Below are 25,806 nucleotides of genomic sequence, written 5' to 3'. Positions count from 1 at the left end.
TTCACTTTGCGATGACACATCTGTATAAGTAAAGTCTGTCACGAACCATAAAACCATATCGAAACTTAGTTATGTAAACAAATAAACAAACAGCAATAGTTCTCCGTTATCATTAGTCGCGCATACATATACGCCTCAAATCATAGACACCAGATATTCGTAAAATATTGTAACTGAATGTTATGTACATGTAAACACTTATAGTGCGCTATGTGTAATGTCGCGCGCGTTGTTTCGTGGTATGTGTCAACATGGATGTGTATAACAACACGATCGCACAGAAATGTGAAAATGACGCATAGTCGTTACATCCATACTTATTGTTAGACCTGTAGTACATGTATATTTACACATACATATGTAAGTATTTATATGTATATCCCTCCTCAAGCCCGGAACTGCGAAGTGTGTACGGACAGATTCGATAAGCGGTTCCTCAGCGCGCCACAAGATGGCGGTCTAACCAGCTTTCACGGAACTTGAGACGACCGAAACTGTTGACTTTATTGATGATTGTCGAATATGTTCCGATGATAGTGTTTCAATCTTGTTTTATTTCTCTTTTCTACGATGCGAAGACATTTTATCAGTCCAGTTACGATCGAGCATGATTCAAGAGAAAAACAAAATAACATTTACGAGCAGAACTGCGCGAGGTTCGTTAGTTTCAAAATTCTTGCCTAACGGTTATGAGAGCCGGATTAGTGTGGGTACCATGGATTATATCTGTCACGGAATGCTTAGGTAGAAACCCTGCAAACGAGGGTTGCAAACCCTGCAAATGGGGATCTGAGAAAAGGACGAAACTGATTGCTTTCGAACAATAATACATCCGTTGCATAGCGCATGCGTTACAAAGTTGGATTCCGCGCAGCAGGTAGAACGCCGACCCGAACCGAGTCTCGACAAGACTCGACTCGCTTCGACTCGTTGTTCTCGACAACGAGTCGAGTTTTGTTGGTTGCCAGTTGCTCCCTGGCAATCAGTCGAGCTGTCTCGGTTATTTCGCTACTTGTTTACACCGTCGTCTGCATATGCGTAGAACCGTAGACAACAGCCGCGTATCGGCCAATTGAGAATAGAAATGAGGGTATTCATTTTTCTTCATTGAATTCAGTAATTTTTTTCTGGTATTTTATCACCGCTGTGTGGTTTTTTTTAGTTTCTGTATACTCGTATAACAATCAAAAAGCACCAAAGTCAGCTACGAACGAATCTCGTTTGCGATTCGATCCGTTATTTGTCAAATAAACAAACGCTTGCGCAGCGTCGGTTTATTTATTTATAGGACTTGTCTTCTTTCACGGTATTTTTCGTTGTTGTTGTTGCTTCCACGTAAATATTGTGTTTAACGACGATGTGTGTATAGGAGTAGTGATTCGAACTCCAAGTGGAAATAGCGAGTCAGTTGTCATTACAATCGTTATTAATCAGTGCCGTATTGGAAATAAGAATCCAATTTTTAAATACATAGAAAAAAGTAGAAAAAGATTCGACAATAATCGATTGAACGTGTGTAGTTTGACCGACCGATGTTCCAACAAAACAGAAGAGGAAACAAACAACAAATCGAGCCAACATAAACAAACTAACATCGAGACAGGTAACACGCATCGTTCTCCCGTTCTGTGCGCAGTGCAGCCTTACGGTGTGTAGATTCGGCATCAATGAACCGTGGCCAATCTTAGATCAAGCCGATAAGAATAGCTGGAAAAATGTCGGAAAAATGGCAGTATGAGTGAGTAGCCGAAACAAACGGAGAGTGGAGCAGTGAATTGAGGCAGTTGCTGGGCATCGGATCGGCTGAGTTTGACTCGCAGCTGAGCGGAGGGAAAGTGGCGGATCGTCGGAGCTCAGGGGGAAGAGGGAGACTCGGATTGCCTGGTTGCCAGTTGGCTGGCTCTCTTTGTTCGGGTTTGGGTTTTCCAGCTTACCTACCCGTTGCACAGCGCAACGCAGGCAGGCTGGCAGGCAGGCGGGCGGGTAAAGCAAACAGGGTCCTTTTTCCCAACTTCGATTGTTATTGTTCTCCTTCTTCCTTCTCGCGACTGCACTGTGTTATGATTTTACTCCTCGCATTCAAATGCCAGATTCGCGAAAAATGGTAAAAAATGGTATGAGAAACAGAAAAACCAAAAACTAAATGTAATCCGATGTATTATACCTGTAATAGGAATCGCTCAGTTCTTAAATAAACATGGCTCTTTGAGTACATACATAGTTGCTAGACAATTGATAAATAAAGGAGAATCGTCGAAGGCGACCTTTTTCTGAAGTAGACGAGTAAATAATGAAGAAGAACCAATAAGTTCCCAAATAATATTGATTTTTCTTCAACTCCCATGTTAGAACAATTCGGAAAATTTCGGTATTGTTTAATCGTAGTTTGGGTGATTCAATTTTTGCGAAGAAACGGAATGGTGGCCAGCATATCTGCTATGAAACTGTCAAGTGTCCATCCACTTTTTTCCGACTTGAGCTCGTAAAGAAAACTTTTGAAACGACCGGACTGGTTTCAAACGGAATAGCGAGGTTGAGAATCTGAGCCGCAGTAATTGTCAGAGTTTTGTTTTGCTGAGCAGCTGACTACTGACGTTCACTCTTATACCTGCCCCGCTACCTGGCCAGCACCAACCACTGTTGGCTGTCTCACTTCGTTTGGCTCACTTGGCTCACATTCAGCATCAGACAGACACTATTACATTGCACCTGTGATAGTATCTGGCAGAAATTATGATATAATTATCATCAGAGGAGCAAAAAGAAGAAGAGAAGTACTGTGATGGTGTTTTGTTCGTTTTTCTTCCATTCGCGTTCATCATCCTCTACTCATCATGATCATTATATTGAATGATAATAATAATAATATCAGTTACCGTGTAAAGTTTTTTATTCTTTTAAAATTCATTAACGCCGGTACAACGATTACCAATTTAATGATGACAGCAATTGCGATATTTGGATGAACGGCTGATGTGCGAAAAAATAATCGAATAATAAAAAGAGGAGATCGAAAATGTGTGGTTTCTCAAAAGTTTAAAAATAACAACAATCGTAACAATAATAACAATGATAATATTAAGAAACTCATGTGCGAATTGTAGGAAATGGATGTTGAAAAAAAATGAACTTTGAGACATCAAAATCAAACTCTTGATAGAATTTCCGCCGATTAAATCAATTAGCGTGTTTTTCCGGTGATGTAAACCTCCGTCTCAGCAACCTTAACCTTAACCTCAACTGCGTTGTCGTCATTATCGTTGTTGTAATCTCTTATCGAAATAATAAATACGAAGGCATCATGCAGATATATAAAGGTATGATAGAATTGGTCGTGATTAAAAATACCTCTGAAATTACGCACATAGTGTAGTAGTTGACTATTGTGGAGAGATGGGAGAACTGATCGATGCATTGTGGTATTGTTGCTGTTGCTGTTGACGACATTGGAAACATAGGAAACGTGGTGAAAATGACGTGTGGTCAACAACTACGAGTAAATATTTACAAATCGATAGACGCATGTCTATAAATCCAAACCGAATATTGAAAATAAGAATCAGAATATTTAAGAGTAGAGCAAAAAACTATGAAAGTAAAAAAGCATCGCAATGGCGATCAGATAAGAGCTAAACAGGTAGTAACACTCAGCCACAGAGTTTGTTGTACCTATTGCTACCATCTCTGACTTCATACCTTCCTGCAAGAAAAAGACGACGGCGTTGCCACCGCCGCAACTGATGAGGTCATGCCCAACGATCAACCTCGACGAAAGTGGGGGAGAAATTTGCCAAGAAATTTACAGCTCAGTTTGCGTCAGGCTTGTGGAATAGCGGAGGATTCTCCCTCCCCCCATAAAACTGTTTCATTAGTCTCAAATACGGGCTTTTTATCGTTAGTACTGGCAATGAGCTGACTTCAAGTCAAATCAAGCCCTTTCTGCTTGTGTTTTTTCCTTAGCTTCTTCGAAGTTTGGAAAACGGAAACCGAGATGCGAGAGAGACAAAAAAACAACATCTCTTGGTTTTCCGATCATTAAGAAGGAGAAGAAAAAAGATAAAATGCAAACAATAACAAGAGTCGATGTAATTTCCGATGTACTAAAAGATAATTCGAAGTCTGCACGCTGCAACGTTTGAAATTGGAACGATGATTGAAACCAAGTGTAATTCCGAAACCGGTGAAATACATTGAATAAATTACACGTTCCGCACACATGCAGTCTCTGCATCAGCATCAACAACACAGCAATAGCGATGCTATAGGTGTATAGTTGATTATAGGAGGTGGAGTCCTTTGCTTTTCTTTTTCATCCTCTCGTTCGTTTCGCGATGAACGGGAAGAAGAAGAATGAGAAGAAGCTGAGCAGAGCTCAACGCGGAAACGTTGTCGAGGAGGTCGAGGAGGGGGAGGAGGAAGGATTGAAGAGCGCGAAGCGCGTTGGCCCCGCTTTTCCCCCACCATCCTAGGATTTGCAGCGAGTTCAGGCGAACGGTTCGACTCAGCTCTCCGTGGTGCTTCCTTCGTTTTGTACATCCGTTCTCGTGATGGCGACGAGCCGACAACCAGCCAGCGGCTGTGCAACCAGTAAACCGAAGTCGGTTTGCCAGCTGATCGGAAACTCCGCGCGTCATCGCGGTTCTGCCTACGCAAAACGGACACAAGCACCTACAGCGAAATCACTAGTAGGTATATTACTCGGTCTGGTTGATTTTGCTTTCGGTGCTTGTGCCTCGTTTTCGGGTTCCATGGACTAAAAATTTTTGTTTTCATAATTTCTCGAAAATTATAAAAGGATCAGTATCTTCGCTAGAACGTTTTGAGTATTTGTCGAATCGCAGGAAAATTTGATACAAGGAAACTATTTATTTTTATCATAGTTGACGTCTTTAGTTGATTATCTTTTACGAGTGAGTGAGGTCTAATAAATATTACTTTATATTGTTCCACTAATATCAAATTATGGCAATAGTTGGACAATTCACCGTACGCAAAAATAGATTAGTAAGAACGAACACATGTTTGGTGGATTTTGTCGTTACAGCTACAAAACTGATGTTCATTCTTTACTCAAAACTAATGATACTTTACGGGTATGGAAAAGTACAAATATTGTTGAAGATTGTGCATTTAGATAGATAAATAGGTAGATAGGAAAGGCCCATCAGAAAACTAGTATGTCATTGCTCAAAAACGATTGTGAGCGAGGACAGAGTCTGACCAGCAGTCAACGTACGTTGAAACGAAACAACGCGTCCGAAGATCGCCGAAAAAGCGAGGTATGAATACCTATCGCTTATCTTCAGATTGTACGTGACGTGTGCTCTTGCATAGAGGATAGAGGATAGCGTATTAGTAGGAGATAAAGACGTGCGTAATTAAGAGTTTGTGAGGTCGTCGACAAGAGGATTCGCCTACTTCTGCAAGTATAAATAACATAGAATAGATGAGCTTCGTGATGGAGGAAAAGAAAGAAAAAAAAGGCAATTACAGTGAGAAAGAAAGTCAATAAATAAACAGCTGACATCGTTAAGGGAGACAGCAAAGAGAGAGAGAGAGAGAGAGAGAGAGAAAGACGAATGGACGAAAGACTCATGTGTCGTATCGTAATGTCATTGTGAATCGCGTAAATCATATTCACATTGAATAATTCTTATTCCTCTTCTCATATCTCTTTTGCGTCTTCTTATTTCACCTAAGTGTATAAAGTGTATCCAATTACTGATGTACAATATATAAATCACAATACGGCTTGTGTAAACGCGTTATTTCATCTTCCTATCGTTTAACGTTGGTGCTGTATTATTTTTTTTGTTCACTTTTCATTTGTGAATCGTCGAACGAGTGTAAATAATATATAAACCTTTCTGCAAAATAGAAAATAAATAAACATACTCAAATTATAATCATAGCGTAATATGTGTCTTTTTTTATTTGCAGTTTCCGAAGAGAAAGGAGAGGAGGACTAATAAAAATTGTGATACAAACAATCCTCAATGTGATAATTGCCAGTGAGAGAATCATCCTAGGAATCGAGAAAGTGTACTCGAATGTTGAGTAATTCACGAACTCCTGATTGGAGTATGAAAATAACAGTTATATAAATAAGTTAATCAAATTGGTGAAAATATTATATGGAACAAAGAATATTATTTGTCCCGGCTTTATTGTCCGTGCGAAAGAAGACTAGGATCAGGACAACAAAAAGGGTGAGAATGAGGAGGAGGATCACTGTTCAGGATTGATTCTTATGTCGAAGTCATACTACGCCATAACCTACCCCTAACCCCAAAGAGCCACGTCTTCTCGCTCCTCCTATTGCACTCTATTCACGAATAGTTGTACAAATATTAACAAGTGTTGTTGACGCTGTGTTTTCATAAAGAAGAGTGTGCATACGGTAAATTGGCGGTGAAAGAAGGAATAAGGACGATAATAATAAGAACAATAGTAATAAATCAGCAACAACAGCGACAGCAGGAAGAGGAGAAAGGGAAGGAGACGTTAGCGGATTTCTTCTGATCAATGAATAACAGCACAACGGGGGCCGGCCTCGCGGCTGCTGCTTCTGCCACTGCTCTTCCAGAGGAAAAACAAGAAATCGAGATTCGGCCCCGGCCCAGCTGACTACTGGCAACGCCGGTTAACGTGCTCGTTATTACCACAGCCGTCGTTAAGATATCTTCCCCGATACTTTATTATTTTCATCCACGCTACTGTTCGGTATAACGGCGACGAGAGGACATGCAGCGACGGTAGTGCGAGAGCAAAACGGAAAAACGAGAAGAAGAGCGAAAACGGCAAGAGAAAAGGGCGCAAACGGTACGAAAGAGCTCGAAACAGAGAAGAATTTGAATTTGCTACGTATTTGGTCCATATCTATATATATAAAAACTTGTGTGTATATATACACCTGTTATCGTTGACTCAACACTTGAAGACACAAGGCGCAAAGATGCTTTACGTATTTCACGTTGATACCGGAACGACGGTCACCTTCGACATGAAGCTGGCCCTTGAGAGGTAAAGTTCATATTCCAATTATTACTCTAATTACAACGCTACTGCTCGTTTTACGTTGAAACCGCGTGCCGAATGCTGAAATTTTTAATCGAAGGAGCTGCTTTTGTGAAAAAAAATTAATTGGACGTGAGTGGAAATAAGTAACATTCCACTCGGTCGGTAAAGACTGAGTGTAGCATCCTCTTGAGTAACATTTCATCACAGAACATATGAATCGTAAATGGAAGTCGATCCGATTTGGCGTGTAAGAATTAATTTTACACAGTCCAATTGGGTAGAAAGAAGGGTACCGATTTGATTTGGAGTTGTAAATTCCTTCAGAAAATGGTTTGTTAACTTAATTGGTTGTTCGAATTCCTATATTTCCTTTGTTCTCCAATCGGTATATTTTTGATAATTCTTTAGTCCGATAAAAAATGAAATGGGGTTCTTGGTCTTTTCACTTATCTGGACTTTCTGCTACGCGCTGGTCAAGATTGTGCATACACAGCGGTTGATTGCTGCATTTTCAGAGTATGTGTGCATAGCGTAGAAAGTGTAAAGTACAGTGTACAAGAAAATTGTAGTAGCAGCGTGGAGAGCTTTTAGTTGGTTATCATTTCACTTGGTTGTTTGTTCATTAGTTCAATTTTTTTTCTAATCGAACTTCCAATCACCCGTGCATTGTGGTTCGTTTTCTTCTCTCTGTCTCTCTTTCTTTCACTCTCTTTACACTTATTTATTCATTCTCTTCCACCTTTATTCGCAATTTCATTTTCGCCACGCGAGGACGGCTTTGGCAGGTTCTTTTGCACTACTCGTCGTGTTGCCTGAGTTGGCGCAGTTATTAGATGGTGCGTGTCTTCGTTATACAGTGCAGTAGGTTGAAAATGCGTAGAATAACACGGTCATTGCAATCATTATTATCAACAACAACGTGATGTACATCCACGCATTAAGAACCGATATGAATATTCATATTCCACATTACAGCTGGCTGCGGTATAAAACACAATAAAAAAAAATTGGTGAAAAAATTCATGTATTCAGGCATAAGGTTAGAAAAAAATACATTCATGGCCGATTACTTTTTTCTCTCTTATTTTTTGGATTCTTCGACAATTTGCTGGAAAAACAATCGGGCAATACTTGAGAAATATTAAAAACTGTCACGAATGCAATTACGCAATTCGCTGGAATTTTTTGTAAACGCGAATCGTCTATTGTCTATTTTATAAGCCTTAATTCGTAGACGATCAGTCAAATAATCAACCTACAGATACGCAGAGATAACGAAAATGGATCAAACGTGTCCCGTTTATTTATATATTTCTTGTTTACTTTTTTTTTCTCTCCGTCGTATGTTGATTTTATTAATTTTGACGCAGGAGGGGGTTAAAATAAGCGCAAAGAAAAAAAAATTGCAATATGCGCCACAAGGAAAAAAGAATTGGGTCAAACATTATTATAGTCGGTCAGGCGGGCGGTCGGTGTCTCGTCTACTGTGTTGATTATCTGTGCGACGAGCAATAATAATAATGGCAATAAGCTCTTCTACTCCTTGCTGCGTCTAGTCGTCGTCACTTTGGGCCAACCAAGTCACACCCACACACACACACACGCACACACACACAACCGTTATACCATTGCACATTTGCATTTGCTCTCATTTGAATATAACGTACATACTTATTACCCATACACACTGACACACGTCGCTGTTGTGTTGATTCGCACTGCACGCTACTTGCACTTCTAGAACAAAAAATATATGTAAACGCGTGTGCAGTATATTTGTAATAATAAATATTATTATAATCATTCTTGCTGGAATGTATTGTACAAATCGTTGATAAATACAAATCATGTACAGAAAGTTTCTAAAAGACAAAAAATGCTACGACATATTCCATTAGGTGTTGATCTTTTACTCATTTTTCATTGGTTGCTGTGTCATATTTTTCGTTCATAATTATTCTTTTTTTTTTTTTCAAAGTCTTTCTATTATAATCTCGGAACGAAACGAAGAGAAATGAAAGTAACAGCTGAAAGTATTGTATTATTGTTTGTTTTTTGAGATTGTTACCTTTTATCAAAACGCACGAGTTTCTGTTCGTAATATTTATATATCCACTGTAAAATTACTCTAAATCCTGCATATTTCAACTAGAATGCTAAAAAAATACGTAATGAAGTATTAAGAAATATAGCTACAAAGGAAAAAAAAGCATTAGGAGAACGAATGTTATCTTGTTAGATATGAGTTAATATTGTTAATTTATGATAATAAAGTAACAAGAGATTGACAGTCAATTCTTACTGTATTATCACAGTGTCGCTCAGCTGAAGGAGGCTATAGAAAGAGTATGTGGAGTGGCAACCGAACAGCAGGTCCTGCTCGTGAGCGGGGGTGAAAGTCTCGAACCGAATGCAAGGGTCTGCACCTATTCCGCGGGGACGGACACCAACCCCATTTACCTGTTCAGCAAAGCGTCGATTGAGAGTCAACAGCCTCCCGTGCCGAGCATAGAATATGGCTCAGGTAAGATTTGAGATGATGCAAAGACGAGCATGATTTTGCAATACGCGTTCACTGTCTATTTATATTCGTTTAAGTCAAACCGAAAACAGCACGGGCCGAGAAACGCTTGAGGGAATTTTCAATGTCTCGAGGATCGTTTAGAAAATTACCATGCTTGATGAGTGACTATATCATTACTGGAAGAGAGATATTAGTCTCATAAGTTATGATAATCGATTATTCTTTTTTGACAAGAAATTCTCATTAAGATTTTATCTTTGTTTCAACGGCGAATTTGATTGAGAATTTGATAAAATGATCTTGTCGGTTTGCCCACGAAAATAGAAAATAATTCAAATCAACAACTACCGTTCGAAAATAAAACTGTAAACTCGGTAAGTTTTCGACGCTCTTTTTTACCTTCTGCGTTCGTGAAAGCCGTACGGTAGTGTTATTCCGAAAAACATATTCAGATACGTAATACTGGTATGTTGCATCCTCCTGCCTTTGTTGACGGCGGAAAAATAGAAAAAAAAACTGAAAACTGGAGTGAATATTCTTATTCTCGTATCTTTGACGATATGGATACCAATTAATTCTTTAATTAATCATATCGTAATGATGATAGAAGAAAGTGTAAACACTGTGTGGAGGTTTATTGTCGCCTGCCCTTTTTTTTCCTCTTTTTCTGTTCGACTGTTCAGCTCTGTATCGATAATCTTCTGTGATTGCCGTGAACAAATTTTATTGTCCAACATTTTTCAATATATTTTTTCCATTCTTCCTTTTCTTTTTCTCATTTTGTCGTACGATCAATTAATTTCATTGCCACAAAGGCAGCTTGGGGGGTGGTCGAAGAAAAAAGTGAGAAATATTTACACTTTCAATTATATCTTGTCACAGTGCTTTATTTTTAAACACTGCTATGTTTTTTTTTTTTGCAATGATTTGTAACATACATCAATTACACAGGGAAAAATACAGATTCTCTCATGCAGTCGCCTCCTGCATATGATATTATTAACATTACAAAAGAGTTAAAAACATCAATAAATGCGTACATACAGTTTTTGTTGAACAAACTGTCTCAGTATATCTGTCGAATAGAACCAAACATAAAAAAAGTAGTTTACGACAGTAATTGGAATATTTCGTCGAAAGTTGAAGAGTTGGTCTGATTTTAACTTTAACAGAATAATGAGCTGAAGAGAAATAACGCTAATAAAATTTCGTTGTAATCGAATTATACTCTAATTCGTATACATATCTTTGAATATTCACTGATACAGAAAAATTTTATCGGTTCATAACCATTATTTACGCACTGTATCTTCGATTAACGATGATTGATGAACCGAATTGAGTTTCTCAGTCAAGTTTGAACCATTGTTCCAGACAAAGTGTTTTTTACTCACTGCAGTCGGAGTAACGTGACGAATGAGGTTGTTAAAACCACGTTTTTACTCGTTTAGCTGATTTTTTTGACTACTCTCTTCCTTTAAAATTCCAATTCCGGGTGGAATTTCTCTGTTGGAGTTTAAGCGAAATCCGGTCGGCAATGAACAATGACAATAATCTACTCGTACCTAGACTGAAAAGCTTTGAGCCATCTAAAACCACTCTGATGGACTTGTTTATTTACGATGCAAATATTACTATGATCGTCATCATAGTAGGCAAATCGTGTAGTGTTCATTTTGATAAGACAGCAGTTCTTTGATCAATCGTTCTTCCCACAATTTAAGTCAAATGTTAATCTTTAACAGCGTCCTTGAAACAGAGATTATCTATGTAAGTTTTAGAACGTGTTATACTTCTAACACACACACACATACACACACACAGGCACGCACGCACGCACACACATGTATATACATATACTGATAATGAAATACGGACATCGTTTTCTCTCTCTCTGTCTGCGGTCCGTCTGCCATGACGTTGTTTTACACCTTATCTCTAGGTCGTATGATTAAAAACTTTGTCTCACTTATCAAACTTGTCGAAGTCTTACCTCTTGTCCCTCTTTTTCCGACATACACTGAACATCTGGATATATATATATACATATATATATATATGTATATATGCTTGTTCGCATTTTCGTTTCCTCTTCCAGTTTATTATCGTCTTCATAGTTATCTTAACCCCCTTTTTTCTCGACGTTTTATTTTTCTACCTTCTGTTTACACATGATTTCAATATTCAGTTATTATTTATTCCCGTTACAGTGACTCGAAGCAGAGTTTGTTTTTAGAATTTTGTACCTACTTCCGCTACTCGAAATGTTCGATTCTCCGATCGGTAGATGACAAAATCTTGTTGAAGACTAACTAATGTCGACCATGTGTACTCCGACGGATCTAAAATTTTATTTATGTGTATCACCTGTATTTAAATCCGTATCTGTGTATTAAAAAATTACAATAACGTTCTTCGATCCCCACTCAAATCGAATCCTTCGCTATTAGTCATGTAGAGATGAACAAATATATACGAAATTCATTACCGTCGAAAGGAAATAAGCGAACGGTGACGAAACCGTGTTACTTTCTTGAAGAAAAATAAATTGAAATCAGAAAAGAACCTGAAGAAAAAAATTCCCCAGAAAAAAGTAAGAAAAGTCGTTAAGAATAAAAATCCCTATATCGACGCGGGAAAAGTCGTTCAGAGTAAAAATCCCTATATCGACGCGGAAAAAGTTGTTAAGAATAAAAATCCCTATTCAAAAGTGAGAAAAATCGTTTGATATTTGAAACAAAAAACCTTTGTAAATGACGGCAAAGCAACGTATAGAGCTAACATATCTCTTTTATGGGTAATTTTTTCAGATGTAGATCTTCAGGGGCAGATCGAGGCATCGTTGGTGATGCCGGCTACGTATCAAACGGTTGTGGCGAGAGCGCAGCTGGGTCAACAGTGCTGGACGCTGGCGAGGAACCAGACAAGTGTTTGCGAGAAGCTTGTCCACGACCAGCATCTGCAGCAGCAGGGCTGGGCAGCGGTGGTCGCGAACCTCGAAGACATAACACAGATGTTTCAATCGAGGGCAGATCTGCTCCAACAGAGCTTCACTCACTACTTGACGGAACGGCAGCAGTACATCGAACTCTTGAACAAGTAGGGCTCCTCAGTTAAGGGGGTATATACGAATAGTCGGCTGAAAAACTGGGGCAATTTTGGAAACTTATATCTCGACACCCAATTATTCGATTGGGATTTATTTTAACAAAAAGTATGTAGATGAAGCTATGTTTACGTTTTTTAATGTCTTACGAAGATTAAATAGAAGAAAGCATTGTTAACAACAATAATTTCAACCATTCTGCTTGGTGCCGTGTTTTGCGTTACCCATGTTATTTCAAAAATGGTTCAACCGATTGACTAAATATTTGATGACAGAATTTTTAGATAGTTGGCTCTCTTTGCCACATCGCCCAGATTTGAATTCCCGACATTGAGCCACTATTTCAGTCCGCTTTCCGTATAAGCATGCTTAATCTGATCTTCCTACTAGTACAAGTTATGAGTCAAGTCGGATGCTTCACGGCCCAAAATCCTTATTACAGCTTCAGTGAGGACCTCGGCATGCTCTCAAAAATCCCCATCCTCCCTGCGCTTCGGGCGTACGCGGAGGGCTTCCTGAGTCCCGAAGATCAAGATGACGCTGAGTTGGGAAGCAACAGCTCGACGACGAGGGCGGAACCGTCGAATGACACCGAACGGGGTGATCAGGCATTGAGTCTGCTAAAGTGGATATCGGCAAAGGACAATCAGAGCAGCCTCGAGCAGGTCGCTGAGCAGTGCTCGAGGGGCTTGGCAACGTTCGACGAGCGGGTGATGGAGTCGCTGAAGTCTGAGGTGAGCAGCGCCGTCGAAGCGGCGAACAAGCAGGACTTGAAGGAGATCAAGGGGCTCGGGGAGCGGCTCTATGGACTGGAGCAGCTCATGTTCGAGGCTAAAAAACTGGTCCAGGAGCAGGGCGACCTGGCGCAGGCCTTCCTGCAGAACCAGAACAGGGCCAGCAACCTCGGGGACGCAAGCATCCTTCCAGACCTTTGCGCGTCTCACAAACGGCAGCTTCAGGTCATGCTCCAGAACCACAACCACCTCCGGGACATAAGGAGACGATGCACCAAGGCGAAGGAGGAGCTCTCGGTGAATCTTTATCACCGATTGAAGTGGATAATGTACGTGGAAAACAAAATGATGGAGGTCGACGGGAAGCTCATCATGTACCACGAAAGCCTTAAGCGGCTCAGACGCCATCTTGATGTGCTTCAGCAAATAAATCTCGCGCCTGAAATGTATATGACCGCCGTAGCCGAGGTTGTCCGGCGCAGGACGTTCTCTCAATCTTTTCTCATGTGGGCCAGTAATCTCGCGTGTCAGCTCCTGACTGTTCATAGCGAGGAGATCGCCAGAAGAAGGGACTTTCTGGGGAAGTTTGAAGGGCACTTTTTGAACACCCTTTTCCCTGGACTCGAGGATACTCCCCCGGATTTCGCCACTCAGGCTCCTTCTGTTTTCGACAGTGCATTGCCAAAGGTAAGGATTAACGGGAAATCGGACCTTGCTATCTTGCCGCAGGTTGGGTGAGTCGCATTTCACAGTTTCTTCTCCTGAATAACAAAATGGTATTCAAACTCAAGGAAATCACCCAGTTTAATGTCACGAGTATCTGGTCTCTTAGAAATACAAAACATAGTTTGGACCGATTGTACAGTAGCGTTCCATGACCTCAAACTGGTTGAGAATCAGCTGTAAGTATATTTAAATTGTTTACGAACTTACCTTGATGACTACCTTACAAGCGTGATCACAAACTGCATAATTTTCTTGAAACTGAAGAGATTTTATCACTTCAAAAGCGAGATCACGACGTACAATAAACCAATATGAATCACAACAATTTTAAATACTCGAGGGCCAAAATAAAGACACCCGTGTTTTGGCGTTTCGCGCAATGGGCATTTATTAGGTTGAAAAAAACTGGAATATTGTGTTCGATATCATCCGGAAAGTGATAAAATTTATTGAGAATTTTCTTGCATTTTTATTTGGAGCCATTTTGTTTTCAAGAATGCCATTATGAAATGAAAATTTTGTAGCCTATAGGTCAAATATTCTAGCCTGCCTGCAGTTACCTAACGTTGTGTATAAAATATTTGACGAAATATGAGCTAGTTGAAAAAAACTATTTGGCATGTTTTCAGAAGATTAATAGAAAAAAAGAACTATTTTTGGAAGACATTGAAAGCAAGTTTGAAATATTTTTATTCTCATCAAAAACTGGCCATTCAGTGATAACCCGAAACACGGGTATTCTTATTTGGGTCCAAGACGGTAGTTAACATTCATTTTATTGAAATTGATCTGTTGTATCGCGTGATTTTCTATTGTCAGGAGAAGAATAAACTGTTTATTACGATTTCTTGAATTTATTAGGAAAGCAGGATGGTCTGGCACACCTCGCATGGTCGAAAATCAGTTCATCAGTTCCCAACAATCGGAAAAGAACAGAAACGGATTGAGAATTTCAATACGATCTATTCCGATTTCTTTGTCCAAACGGATGTTTCGTATTCTTTGAAAAGAATTAATTCGGATAGAAAGAATTGAATCGGATTGTTAATTGTCATCCCGTTTTCTAAATGAATAATTGAAACGAACAAGCTATTAGAGGTGGCATTGTCGCGAATATGACGGGATAGGAAAGAACAGATAAAATCGAATAGAAACGAATAAACAGATTAAAACGAACAGTGTCTCATTGGAATAACTCATACTTAATTCGGAAACTTGATGATATGGGATTCATAATTCTGCTAATCGTTCCGCTTCTATTCTTTTCCGATCGTTGGGTTGTGAAACACTTTCTGATCACCTCCGTTGCGGTCAGCTAATGAATTCGTTCCTTTTTTTCACCCATAAATTCAACAAACAGCTAACTTCGCACGATATGGAATCGTTAAGAAAAACTTTGCCGGATCTTGCCCTGGCAGTGTCTACTCCTGACCTGAACAGCATCACTCAATTCTTTCTGTCGAAAAGTCTGACCGAGGGAAGCAGCATCGAAGGCTCAAAGGACAAGGAAAATGAGCAGGACTTAACAAACCCTGACGATAAAAATTCGAGCCCTCTGAGGGCGCCGCTTCTCGGCGATCGGTAAGCTACTCGATGAGCGATTCACCCTGTGATGCAATTCCAAACCTCGAGAGAAAAGCATCAAATCTATTTTCATCTATTTTCAGTGGCGGGGGTTTCGAGTCTGAGACGGATACCGAAGAGTTTGAAAAAATCGGACAACAGGGTCAGACGATAACGGAGCTGAAGCAGGGTGGAGTCAATCTGGAATCATTCGACGGTGACACGGCGTCGGATAAGGAAAAACGATCAGAGGTTTGTCCCTCGCAGAGCGTATCCCTGAATTCTTCTTGCTCTTCTTTGGTTGGATCGTCATCGTCGTACCGATCTCAAAACATCAGCACTCAACCCACGATTAACAAAAACCATAATCAAATCCCCAGCTCATCGTCAGTCTGTACGCCACGCATCATTCATCCGGTTTCGTTCGATAGCGCAAATAACTCTTTCACTACGCCTTCTAACCATAATTCTTCGAGTTCCTCTTCGTCCCATTTTTTACCCGGTGCACCTCAGACAGCGAGCGATCGCTACTTCTTAATTCTTAGTCCTCTAGCAGAGTGTTCGGAAAATGGAGATTCGAATTTCCGCCCATCATCCGTATCATCGTCATCGCCAGTTCGCTGCAGCTGCAATTATTCTTATTCTTCAAAGGAAAATGATCTTGATTATTATTGTGATAATTTTGGTAATCAGTTAGCCTCCGCTGCCGCGACGACGTCAACGACGACGGTTAACATTCAAGATCATCACCATCATCATCATCGCCGTCGGTGTCACTCGACGAAGAGCAACAACACCAACAAATCTGCTGCTGCTACTTCTTCTTCTACTGTTACTCATTCTCCCGATGGTCATAATCATCCCGATCCCATAAATAATCCTTCCTTAAACAATCCCGCGGTGTGCGACGGTGGCGGAAGTGGAAACGAAGGTTCGGGCGAAGCTTGCGGACCAGGATCAGGATCAGGATCAGGATCAGGATCAGGATCAGGATTAGGATCAGGATCAGGATCAGGATCAAGATCGGGAACCAGAGAGCAAGGAGGGCACCAGCTCGACAGTGCAGGGAGCAGTTCTTCGTTGGAAAATGGAATCGGGGATTTCATGGGTACCGAATTTTATATGGACGAATCATTGCCCAGCAGCCTTAGTGAACACCCGGGTCCAAGTGTCGATGTTCATCATCAAGCAATCGTTACCCTATTACAGGTACTTTGCTTTAAAGAAAAAAGAGTCAGTAACAGCAAAGGCAACAAAAAATTAGACGCCTCTTATTAGAATTTTTTTTTAGTAAATGAGTATTATTATTCTTCTTATTATTATTGACTGAAGTTAATTATCGTTGAGATTATCAGGTATCATCGTCTACATCATAATTATTTCCTAACGACAATCTGTATACTGCAGTATTCACCGTAATACAATCTTTATTGCTTTGATATTTCCAAGTGACTTAGAAAAACTAAACACAAAAAAAAAAGCTATCTTCAGTCAGTAGGTATGTACTACTTTTTCATATTTAATTTCTGTACTGTGTAATATGCAGACACACGCTAACCTTTTTCCACCCACCATGTAACACAGCTTAATCTCAAAGCAATAACACCACTCTACATCTGCTTTCACACTTTGTTGCCTAAAATTCTTGTTAAGAAAGTATTACCTTTTAATTTGAAGCTTTTTTTTCCTAATTGGTTTTGCAATTATATTGTTAATCGGTATTTTGTCTTTGTTATTTTGTTCTATTCACTGTACGATACTTTTATTGTTATGTTTCGAATAATTGATTCAATTAACTTTGACGATTACTTTGTTGCTTGTGCACTTTAGAACTTTTTTTATGTATCCCCGTTTGATTTTCAGTTGTATATTGTAGTTATATTATTATTGCTATTATTGTTATTGTTAAATATGTGCGCAGCTTCAGCTACTTTTAATTTTTTGTTTTACAGGTTAAAATAGCTGCCGTCGCACCCCAGAAACATGAACAACAAAAAATAAACCTTCCCCATAATATTTATTCCCCATACTCGTACTATTCGTTGTGTCCTACATAAAATAACAATAATTTTATGAATCATAAACTTTCGACGAGTAACGTAATTATACATATTATAATACCATTGATTATCATTTAACGACAGATAAACAAGGTTGATACTCCACAATGCTTTGAAACAACTTAACACAGCTTTCATTTTTCGAAATTCGTACTAAAAGAATAAAATGACCACCACGCATCAAATTCATATTCGAAATTTGAATTGCTGTTCATCGATTCATAATAAATTAGGCCATTAAAGTGTTTGTACAGATGTCTTTGATCAAATATTTTGCGACTTAATTCGATCACAGAGAGAAACTAGTTTCGAAATTAGTAGTAACAGAAGAAGAAGAAAGTGTAATGATCTGATCAAGTAACTTAAGTGTCTAGCAAATTTTGGTAATCGAGCCAACCGTAACTCAGTTTTGCTTCATCATTTTTTAGGAGAACTTGGGAAACACGCGGGAAGAAGTCGAACGGCTCCAGTCGATACTTCGCTGCATGAAATCAGTGGCAGGCGAAGCTCTGCTGGCTTTACGTCAGGAGTTGGCGATAATAAGGGAGCGCATGCTGATAGGGAACTCAGGACTGACGGAGCTGACGGAGGATGTGAGAAAGGCACTCGAAATTCACTCTGGAGAATGCGAGAGGACGCTGCAAGAGCGAGAGCAGGAACTGACTGTCGACCACGAGCTGGAAATGGCCGATTTACGGAAGCTGATGCAGAGTCGCGAGGACGACATCCGTTCCCTCGAGCAGACGATCGTCGAGAAGGAATCCGGGCTCTCGGAGCACGAGAGACTGCTCGCGGCTCTGCGCCAGAAGATGGACGCTGACCAGACAGAGTTCCGCCAGTTTCAATCCAGGATCTTAATGATGGAAGAAGCCATCGAGAGGGCCAACATGGAAAAGGATATCGCTCTCAAGGAGAGCCAGCAGGTGAGTAAGGCCGAGATCGATGCACTCAATGCATCGCTCGCTGAAAGCCAGGAAAGGGTTGGACAGCTTGAGGAACGCCTCAACGCTATTGGAGCCGAACACGAGGAGGCCATCAAGGCTGCCACCGAAAAGTACCAGAAGGTCTATAAAACGGAACTGGAGAACATCAGGAGTAGGTTTAAGCTCATGGCAGCGTCGACGATGGAAAGAAGTCCGAGCGATTCAAGTCTTGAGAAGATCGAGGTGAGGCTTTCTCAATTTTTTTTCTCAACACCCTCTTAACTCAAAATGAAACGATAGATTTTTTTAATTTAGATCTGAATCGACAAGGTTCTTTTTACCTGGAAGTTGGTCAAATTTTAAGCAGCATCTGTCGAAACGTTTCCGAGTTATTCGAAAAAATGTACATTTGTTAGACAATAATTAAGAATTGGATGAATCGATTTACATGAAACTTGGTCCATTAGTTCAGCTTGATTCGATTTAGACCTGATTAAATTTTGAAGAAATTCGGCTAACATAAGCCGATGTCGAGTTATGTACAAATATTTACACTTCTCTTTTCGACGATAACTCGAAATTGGATGAATCTATTTAGATAAAAGTTGGTCCATTGGTTTGGCTTCGTACAACTCGAAAATGGTAATATTTTGATCAAAATTTGCTGAGCCATGTAAAGTTATTTGACGAATGAACAATAATCGGATTAGTCGACGAATTCTACCTCTTTGATCTAACGACCTTAAACCTGCTTTTTCATATCGAAACTTAGCGTCCTGAAATGATTGAGCTTGTCAACCACGAGGCGATTGTGGCAAAGTTGCGGGAGGACATGAAGACTGAGAGGACGACAGCCATTCGTGGTGCCATCGAGAAGGAAAGATCGGAATGTGCTGCCAAATTGGACCATGAACTGAGGCTGGCCAGGCAGAGAAACGACGCCGAGAGACAGGTCTGGTTCAATGAAGCCATGCGCCGGGTGATCGAGGAGAAGGAGAGGCAGCTCGAAACTCATAGGTCCAGGGAAGCCATGCTGTCCGAAGAGTGTGAACGCTTCAAGGTAACCATCAGGAGGCTCACCGAGTCGGAGACCATGATTCGACAAACGCTTACCGAAACCGTAAGCATTTTAAATCATTCATGTCAATTGTAGTTTTTCGGTGTAAATCAGAGATAGTTCGGAACAGGGCGATGTATGCTTTGATCAAATAAACTTTTTCTGAGTTTAAATCGAAAGGCACCATTTGATGGCACTGCAGGCATTTCACGGTTTCAAAATCACTCGTATTTGATTTTAATAGTCTATTCCTTCCTTACTTTGTATCACGTATCAATTTATTGTAATAAAATAAAAACCTGACTGCTTGTATAAGGTTTTCTGCATCTTAAATTTGATATGTTTGACCTAAAACGACCGGCTAGTCTTTCGACGCCATGTTGTTCAGCTATGCTCATGTTATGTTGGACCTCAAATGAACCTTTGTTTTGTTATTTTTTGATGTTTGGTTCCTACACGCGATTGATAAAAAACAAAACGTTTTTAAAAAGTGGAAAAACAGATGTAGATAAAATCGAGATAACTATTTTCGTCAGGTCGAGAGTCTTGAGGCAGACAAAGTAAGACTAGAGGCGAACATGGAGGCTGATAGAAACGAGTTGAAAGACCGTGAGGACAAGTTGAAGGAGTTGGAATCCGAGAGAGATAAATTGCGGACGGAGCTGAATGACGAGCGTCTGAAGATGAGCGAGGGAGGTGGGTGCTTGGAGGAGGCTGTGAAGATGCTGGAGGCGAAGAACGAGAGGCTGGAGACGATAAATGCGGGGGCTGACTCACGACTGCAAAAGCTGGAGGCGGAGAAGGACAAGCTGAAGGCAGAGCTGGAGATCCACAGAAAAATTGACGACATTGAAGTCTCGGAGTCCAAGAAGGTACGGCTTGAGTCAGAGCCAGACCTCCAGGAATTGATACGGCGACTCGAGCTAGTCGAGGGCGAGAACAAGCGGTTAAAATCGGAGATGCGAATCCTCCACGAGGGCAGAAGCATCCTTGAATCGAAAGTCGAGGCTCTGAAGTCCGACAATGTCGCCCTGAAGATGGAACTCGTCGAGGAAAGATCGCGGCGCCGGAATTGCACCGGCGAGGCGATGACCGCCTCCGCTGCTCCTGATCCTCGCGAAAAAGACATGTGCGCCTCAGTCGCCGTGATTCCGGAATCTTCGAGCCGCGATGCCGCAACAAGCCCCGAACCCAGCAGGCGAAAGTCGTCGGTCCACGTCGACAACAAACTTACTCGCAGCACAAGAAACCTCATCCAACAGTCAAAGATCAGCATCTGCACGTGCAATCCAGGCGACATCGTCCTCGTGCTGTGGGAACCTGCTTACTCATCTTACACAGTACTTCAAGAAACCGATGCAATATATTTAGTGCACTCCGACAGTATCGTCCTTCTCGATCTGAAACTTAATCCCGACGGCACTCCGAAGAAGAATCACACAGTTGCTGAGGTTGTCAAAAAAGAGTGGTGCCTCGCGAAAAAGGTGAACAGAATTTTGGTTAAAAAACTTTATTAGAGATTCTGAAATTTGAGTTGTAACAGCAACATCGATTCACATCTAAAAGATGCCATGGTAGTGGAAAATGTGTGATACTATCGGGTCGAATTTCATTTTAAAAGTCTTTTTGTGACCAATATTTTTCTCCTTGATGATCTTAATGCATTAGAATAGAGGTTTATTCACTTGCACGGTGCTTTCTGTCCCTTTATATTCGTGTTATTCACCAAATACGATCAGCTGATAGCCGAGTTCCACGCCGTGTTTTCTAGCCGTGTCCATATAATATAAACCCTCGTACTTTAACAGCGACAGAACACGAATTTTGATTACCTGGTATTCAATTTAAAGTGAGATAATCCATCGGATTTCTCAACGTTATCAAAAAAATCCCATTCCGTAATGAACTTGCCATTGTAATATAGGTGTTAATTAACTATCATGTGTGCATTTCCTTGCTTTTTCAGGCAAATAATCGATATAAAGTTGAGGAAGGCAAAACATTTTATCGGGTTAAACTTAAGCCACAGCAGAAAGAGACCGGTAGTATTTACACTGGAAGTAGTGGCACCAGTAGCCGTCAGACGAGCGAGGCATTGACGAAAGGATCTCCGTCATCGTCTCATCAACATCAGCCTTCATCCCACTGACAAACGGTAGCGTCGCATCCCGACTCGAGTTCTGGAACACGATTAAACTGGTGTAATGATACAGCAAATGATTATCAAGTTAAAACTATGGTATCACCTGTAACGAGAATGTCGAAATTCTTTGAATTCATTAGTATATCTTTTTGTCTGATCAGCCTATTTAAATGCCGGGTGATTGGCACACGAAATAATAATAACAACAACAAGAATAATAATAATAATGACAATGATAATAGGCAATTGAGACGTACTATTGGTTGATTTCATAGGATGTTCAATCATTTCTAATCGATATGGAATTTTACCGTCACTAATGCGTGAAGAAAACGAGTAACGCGATATTTAAAAAAAAAAAAGAAATTCAATCATCAACATACCAATTTGGTGCTGAGATTTTTTTCAAAATTTCTCGGGTCTGATAATATTTTTGTTTGTTTCTAATCGGACGTTAATTGTGAGTAACAAAAGAATTATAAAATTTGAAAAACAAGAAGCGGAGAAGAAATAAGAAGAAATTAGTTGTTCAGTTGAAGAATTATAATTGAAATAAGAAAAACGAACATATTCTGAGCGGGTTTTCTTTTTCTTCGGTAGTTGTCTCCTAAAGAATGAACGAGGTTGATGAATCCAGATTCGTATTTATACATACCAAACGTGCGTGAAGTCTTGATGATAGAATGAATTCTATTATATAATATAATATTATTACTATATTGTACCTAGATGATGTTAATCAATTGATTACCTATACTTTTCGTGATATAAAATATTTTAGTTGTAATATGAATAGTAATATTAATAATAGGATACATAGATGAGAATATTAAACTTTATGATAATATTAAAGATTTGAAGTAATAATGATAGTGGTGATGAATGAGTAAATGATACAAAATTAATAATAATAACAATAACAATAATGATAATGATAATAATGACAAAGGCATGAAAAATATGATTATTTGCGTATTCAACTTGGAAATGAGCCTAAAAAAATAAACAATAGATGAAACGAATAATCCGGAGGCGAGTGAATACCTACATAAAAAAAGAGGAAGATACGTAGACGTTTAACACGGGACCTAAAAGCAGATAGCTGACATACCTATTAACATAGGCACGGCGTTTTATTGTGATACACATAAAATACAACATATATATACACCTCTATCAATAATTTTTATCACTATACCATTTGTAGATAAAATAATATTAATAGAAAATTGAATGACGTAAAAATTTTATATTGCGTTAAAGAAAAAACTTACCGAAAGAGGGTTAAAAATTCTTTCAACCTATTGAAACATCGCGCGCTGTGAACGAAGCTGCTACAGTAATAGCAAAAAAATATTAAGAAAAATCTCATTGATTCTCTGCAATTTTATGTGGTAACAAAGGGCAGTGAGATTAAACGACTAATAAACAGAATTAAACAAACGAACAAAAATAATAAATATATGAATGTACGTTACGTAATTTAAACTGATGAAATAAATACAAAACGAATCAAAACATCGTTAATTTTATAGTTTAATGTCGCACATTCTTGAATGTTCCGTCTTCTTCGCTATAATTGTAGATGATAATATTTATGAACGAAAAACAAATCAAACAATTCTGACGTGTTTAATTTACGTTCATTGTAGTTTATTTCCATATTTTCCGGGAAGTGAATAAAATGTACCATCAACCACAAATATAATGTTAATAATCATAATGATTGATATTGATACAAAGGTAATTAAGAAAGTTTTGTGATTCAATTAATTATAGTTATTATATTATTACATTATATTGTGTAGTGTGTTAGAGAAGTGACACTAACAATAATAATGATAATAATAGTAACAATAACAAGTTACGTTATATATACTTTATTTTCGCTCTAAATTTCTAGATGGTAACAGACATACCCATAAAAAATGCACACACAGGATGAAATATGCAAGAAGAAAATCATATTCTATAGCGATATTTGTAGAAATATTATTATTCTTATTGAATAAAATAGGTACGTTCGTATATTGTAGTGATTTTATATTCAATATTGCATAAATAGATCATAAGAGTTGTCAAACTATTTTGGTGAGATACGATAGAAGGAAAAACACTTTGGTTTTGTCTATAGTTCACAATTATCGATTATAAATTACATTCAAATAATCGTATAATAACACCCAATTTTTTCATTATCCTCTAATAAGCCGAGCCGTCGAATGCAAAGTCGCAGAAGAAGAAGAAGGAGAAGAGAAAAGAGGATATAACTGAATTTAGAAAATAATGTTATTCTCCCTCTTTTTTTTTTTGGTTCCCTACTATTTTATATACTGTTATTCCGATGTATTTCCTACAGGATTTGTCGGATATTCTACTGAAAATTCGGCAGTTAATCGTTCTGTATTTTTATTCTGTAACAGAACTGTTGAATTGACACGGGGTAATATTTTTTAGTCGATTTGACGATCAAAAAAAAAAAATTTTTCAGTTCAATTCATTGCGTTATTATAATTACTATTATTATCAAAATCCTACTACTAATCTAGCTTGAAAAATGACTATCTTATGAGAATTAATCTAGTATAAAACGTAAGTAACTAATTAGCATAAACATACTTACTTATATATATATAATATATATATATAATAAGTATAATAAGGTATAATAAATTTATGATGAAACATAATAATAATATACTAATATAATATCTAGCGATTGTACATAAAAATTACCTTCGATACTAATGTAATGAATTACAATACCAGGCTTGAATATGTGATGTGATGAATGTGTGATCATAAGTATTTACGTAAGCACTGTATGCATATGTACGTGCAATAATTGTGTACAATATCGTGGCAGCTGCTAATTAAATTTATTCATTCTTCTTTTTCTTTCATACAAAAAAGTTTTTTTTTTTTTTTTTTTTTTTTTTTTAGAAAAAAGTACCACAACTGTGTCATTATTATTAATATCAAATATATTGTATCTGATAGCAGACATGCTGTGTAGTAACGAATTTTCAAATCTAATTATTACGATTTATATACACCATTTATTACAGACCACGTGCGTAATATATGGTAAATTCTTTATAAGTTAAAAGAATCATTTGCTTACACGAAAAAAGAAAAAGCCACGTGAAAATAGAGAATTAACTGCATAATATTTACTGCAAATGCCTAAATACACCGTAAACTTGATGTAATTGTGTAAAATAAAAACATACATACATATGTATCTACACGCTTACACCTAAATGTCGATTAGGTAGTAAGTTTTATCGATTTTAAAACGTAAGAAGGTAAATAGATCTAGTTAGGGCGAAAGTATAGTTCATTCTAATTACATTATACATCAAATATTACATAAGTAGTATGTAAGTACTTACTCAACAGTTGCAGCGTACGTTGGTACATACGTGTGAGATGGATAAGGAAGTAAAATATGGTGATTATTTTTTCATATAATTCAAAACATCTTTTCTATGTTCCTTAATTTTTTACTTGTATTTTGCATTCACTTAGTTTATGTTCTACATTTTTTTGTTTTGCAAACTGCTCTATTGATTCATGTCCAATTGTCAATCTGGTTCAAATTTCTGATGTTTGAAGATTGAGGGAAAAAAAAAAAAAAAAATTTGAAATACAAATTAGAGATAAATTGATTTATATTGACAAGAAACAGTTTTGTGTAATTCCATATTCTATAATAGGTGTAAATTATGATATTGTATCGTAGATTGAATGCGGTAATTGTTGAAAGGACGAGAATTCATTTTTTATTTAATAATAGCATATGATTATAATTCTACATTAAGATGATATAGGATAATCAAAAATTATTGGGTGATAAAAACACGATAAGAATAATAATAAAGAAAATTGCATTTTAAACTGCCTCGTTTATTATTATTTATTGCGGTTGTATGTGGGCGTGATGAACC

The 25,806-nt window shown here is 38.4% G+C and overlaps 1 protein-coding gene across 7 annotated transcripts; it reads left to right on the top strand.

The window, feature by feature from the left end:
• Positions 1-935: 935 nt before the first annotated feature.
• LOC124306502 (RB1-inducible coiled-coil protein 1) lies at positions 936-25,575 on the top strand. 7 transcript variants are annotated; one of them, XM_046767314.1, is made up of 13 exons: positions 937-1,090; positions 1,521-1,603; positions 5,941-7,023; positions 9,336-9,544; positions 12,355-12,643; positions 13,093-14,071; positions 15,471-15,691; positions 15,778-15,925; positions 16,367-16,882; positions 18,162-18,899; positions 19,429-19,776; positions 20,250-21,197; positions 21,680-25,575. In XM_046767314.1, exons 3-13 carry the CDS (start codon positions 6,956-6,958, stop codon positions 21,860-21,862), a joined length of 4,647 nt encoding a protein of 1,548 aa, XP_046623270.1. In that variant the 5' UTR covers positions 937-1,090; positions 1,521-1,603; positions 5,941-6,955; the 3' UTR covers positions 21,863-25,575. The 7 variants fall into 7 exon arrangements, with proteins under 7 accessions (XP_046623275.1, XP_046623270.1, XP_046623269.1 ...); XM_046767319.1 differs by lacking the exon at positions 1,521-1,603 and having other exon boundaries at positions 936-1,090; positions 19,429-19,716; XM_046767313.1 differs by lacking the exon at positions 1,521-1,603.
• The last annotated feature ends 231 nt before the right edge of the window (positions 25,576-25,806 follow it).

This window comes from Neodiprion virginianus, chromosome 5 (genome assembly GCF_021901495.1).
Source record: "Neodiprion virginianus isolate iyNeoVirg1 chromosome 5, iyNeoVirg1.1, whole genome shotgun sequence".
NCBI classification, from domain to species: Eukaryota; Metazoa; Arthropoda; class Insecta; order Hymenoptera; family Diprionidae; genus Neodiprion; species Neodiprion virginianus.
Note: the sequence above shows the minus strand (reverse complement) of the source record. Positions and strands in the feature narration are given on the sequence as shown.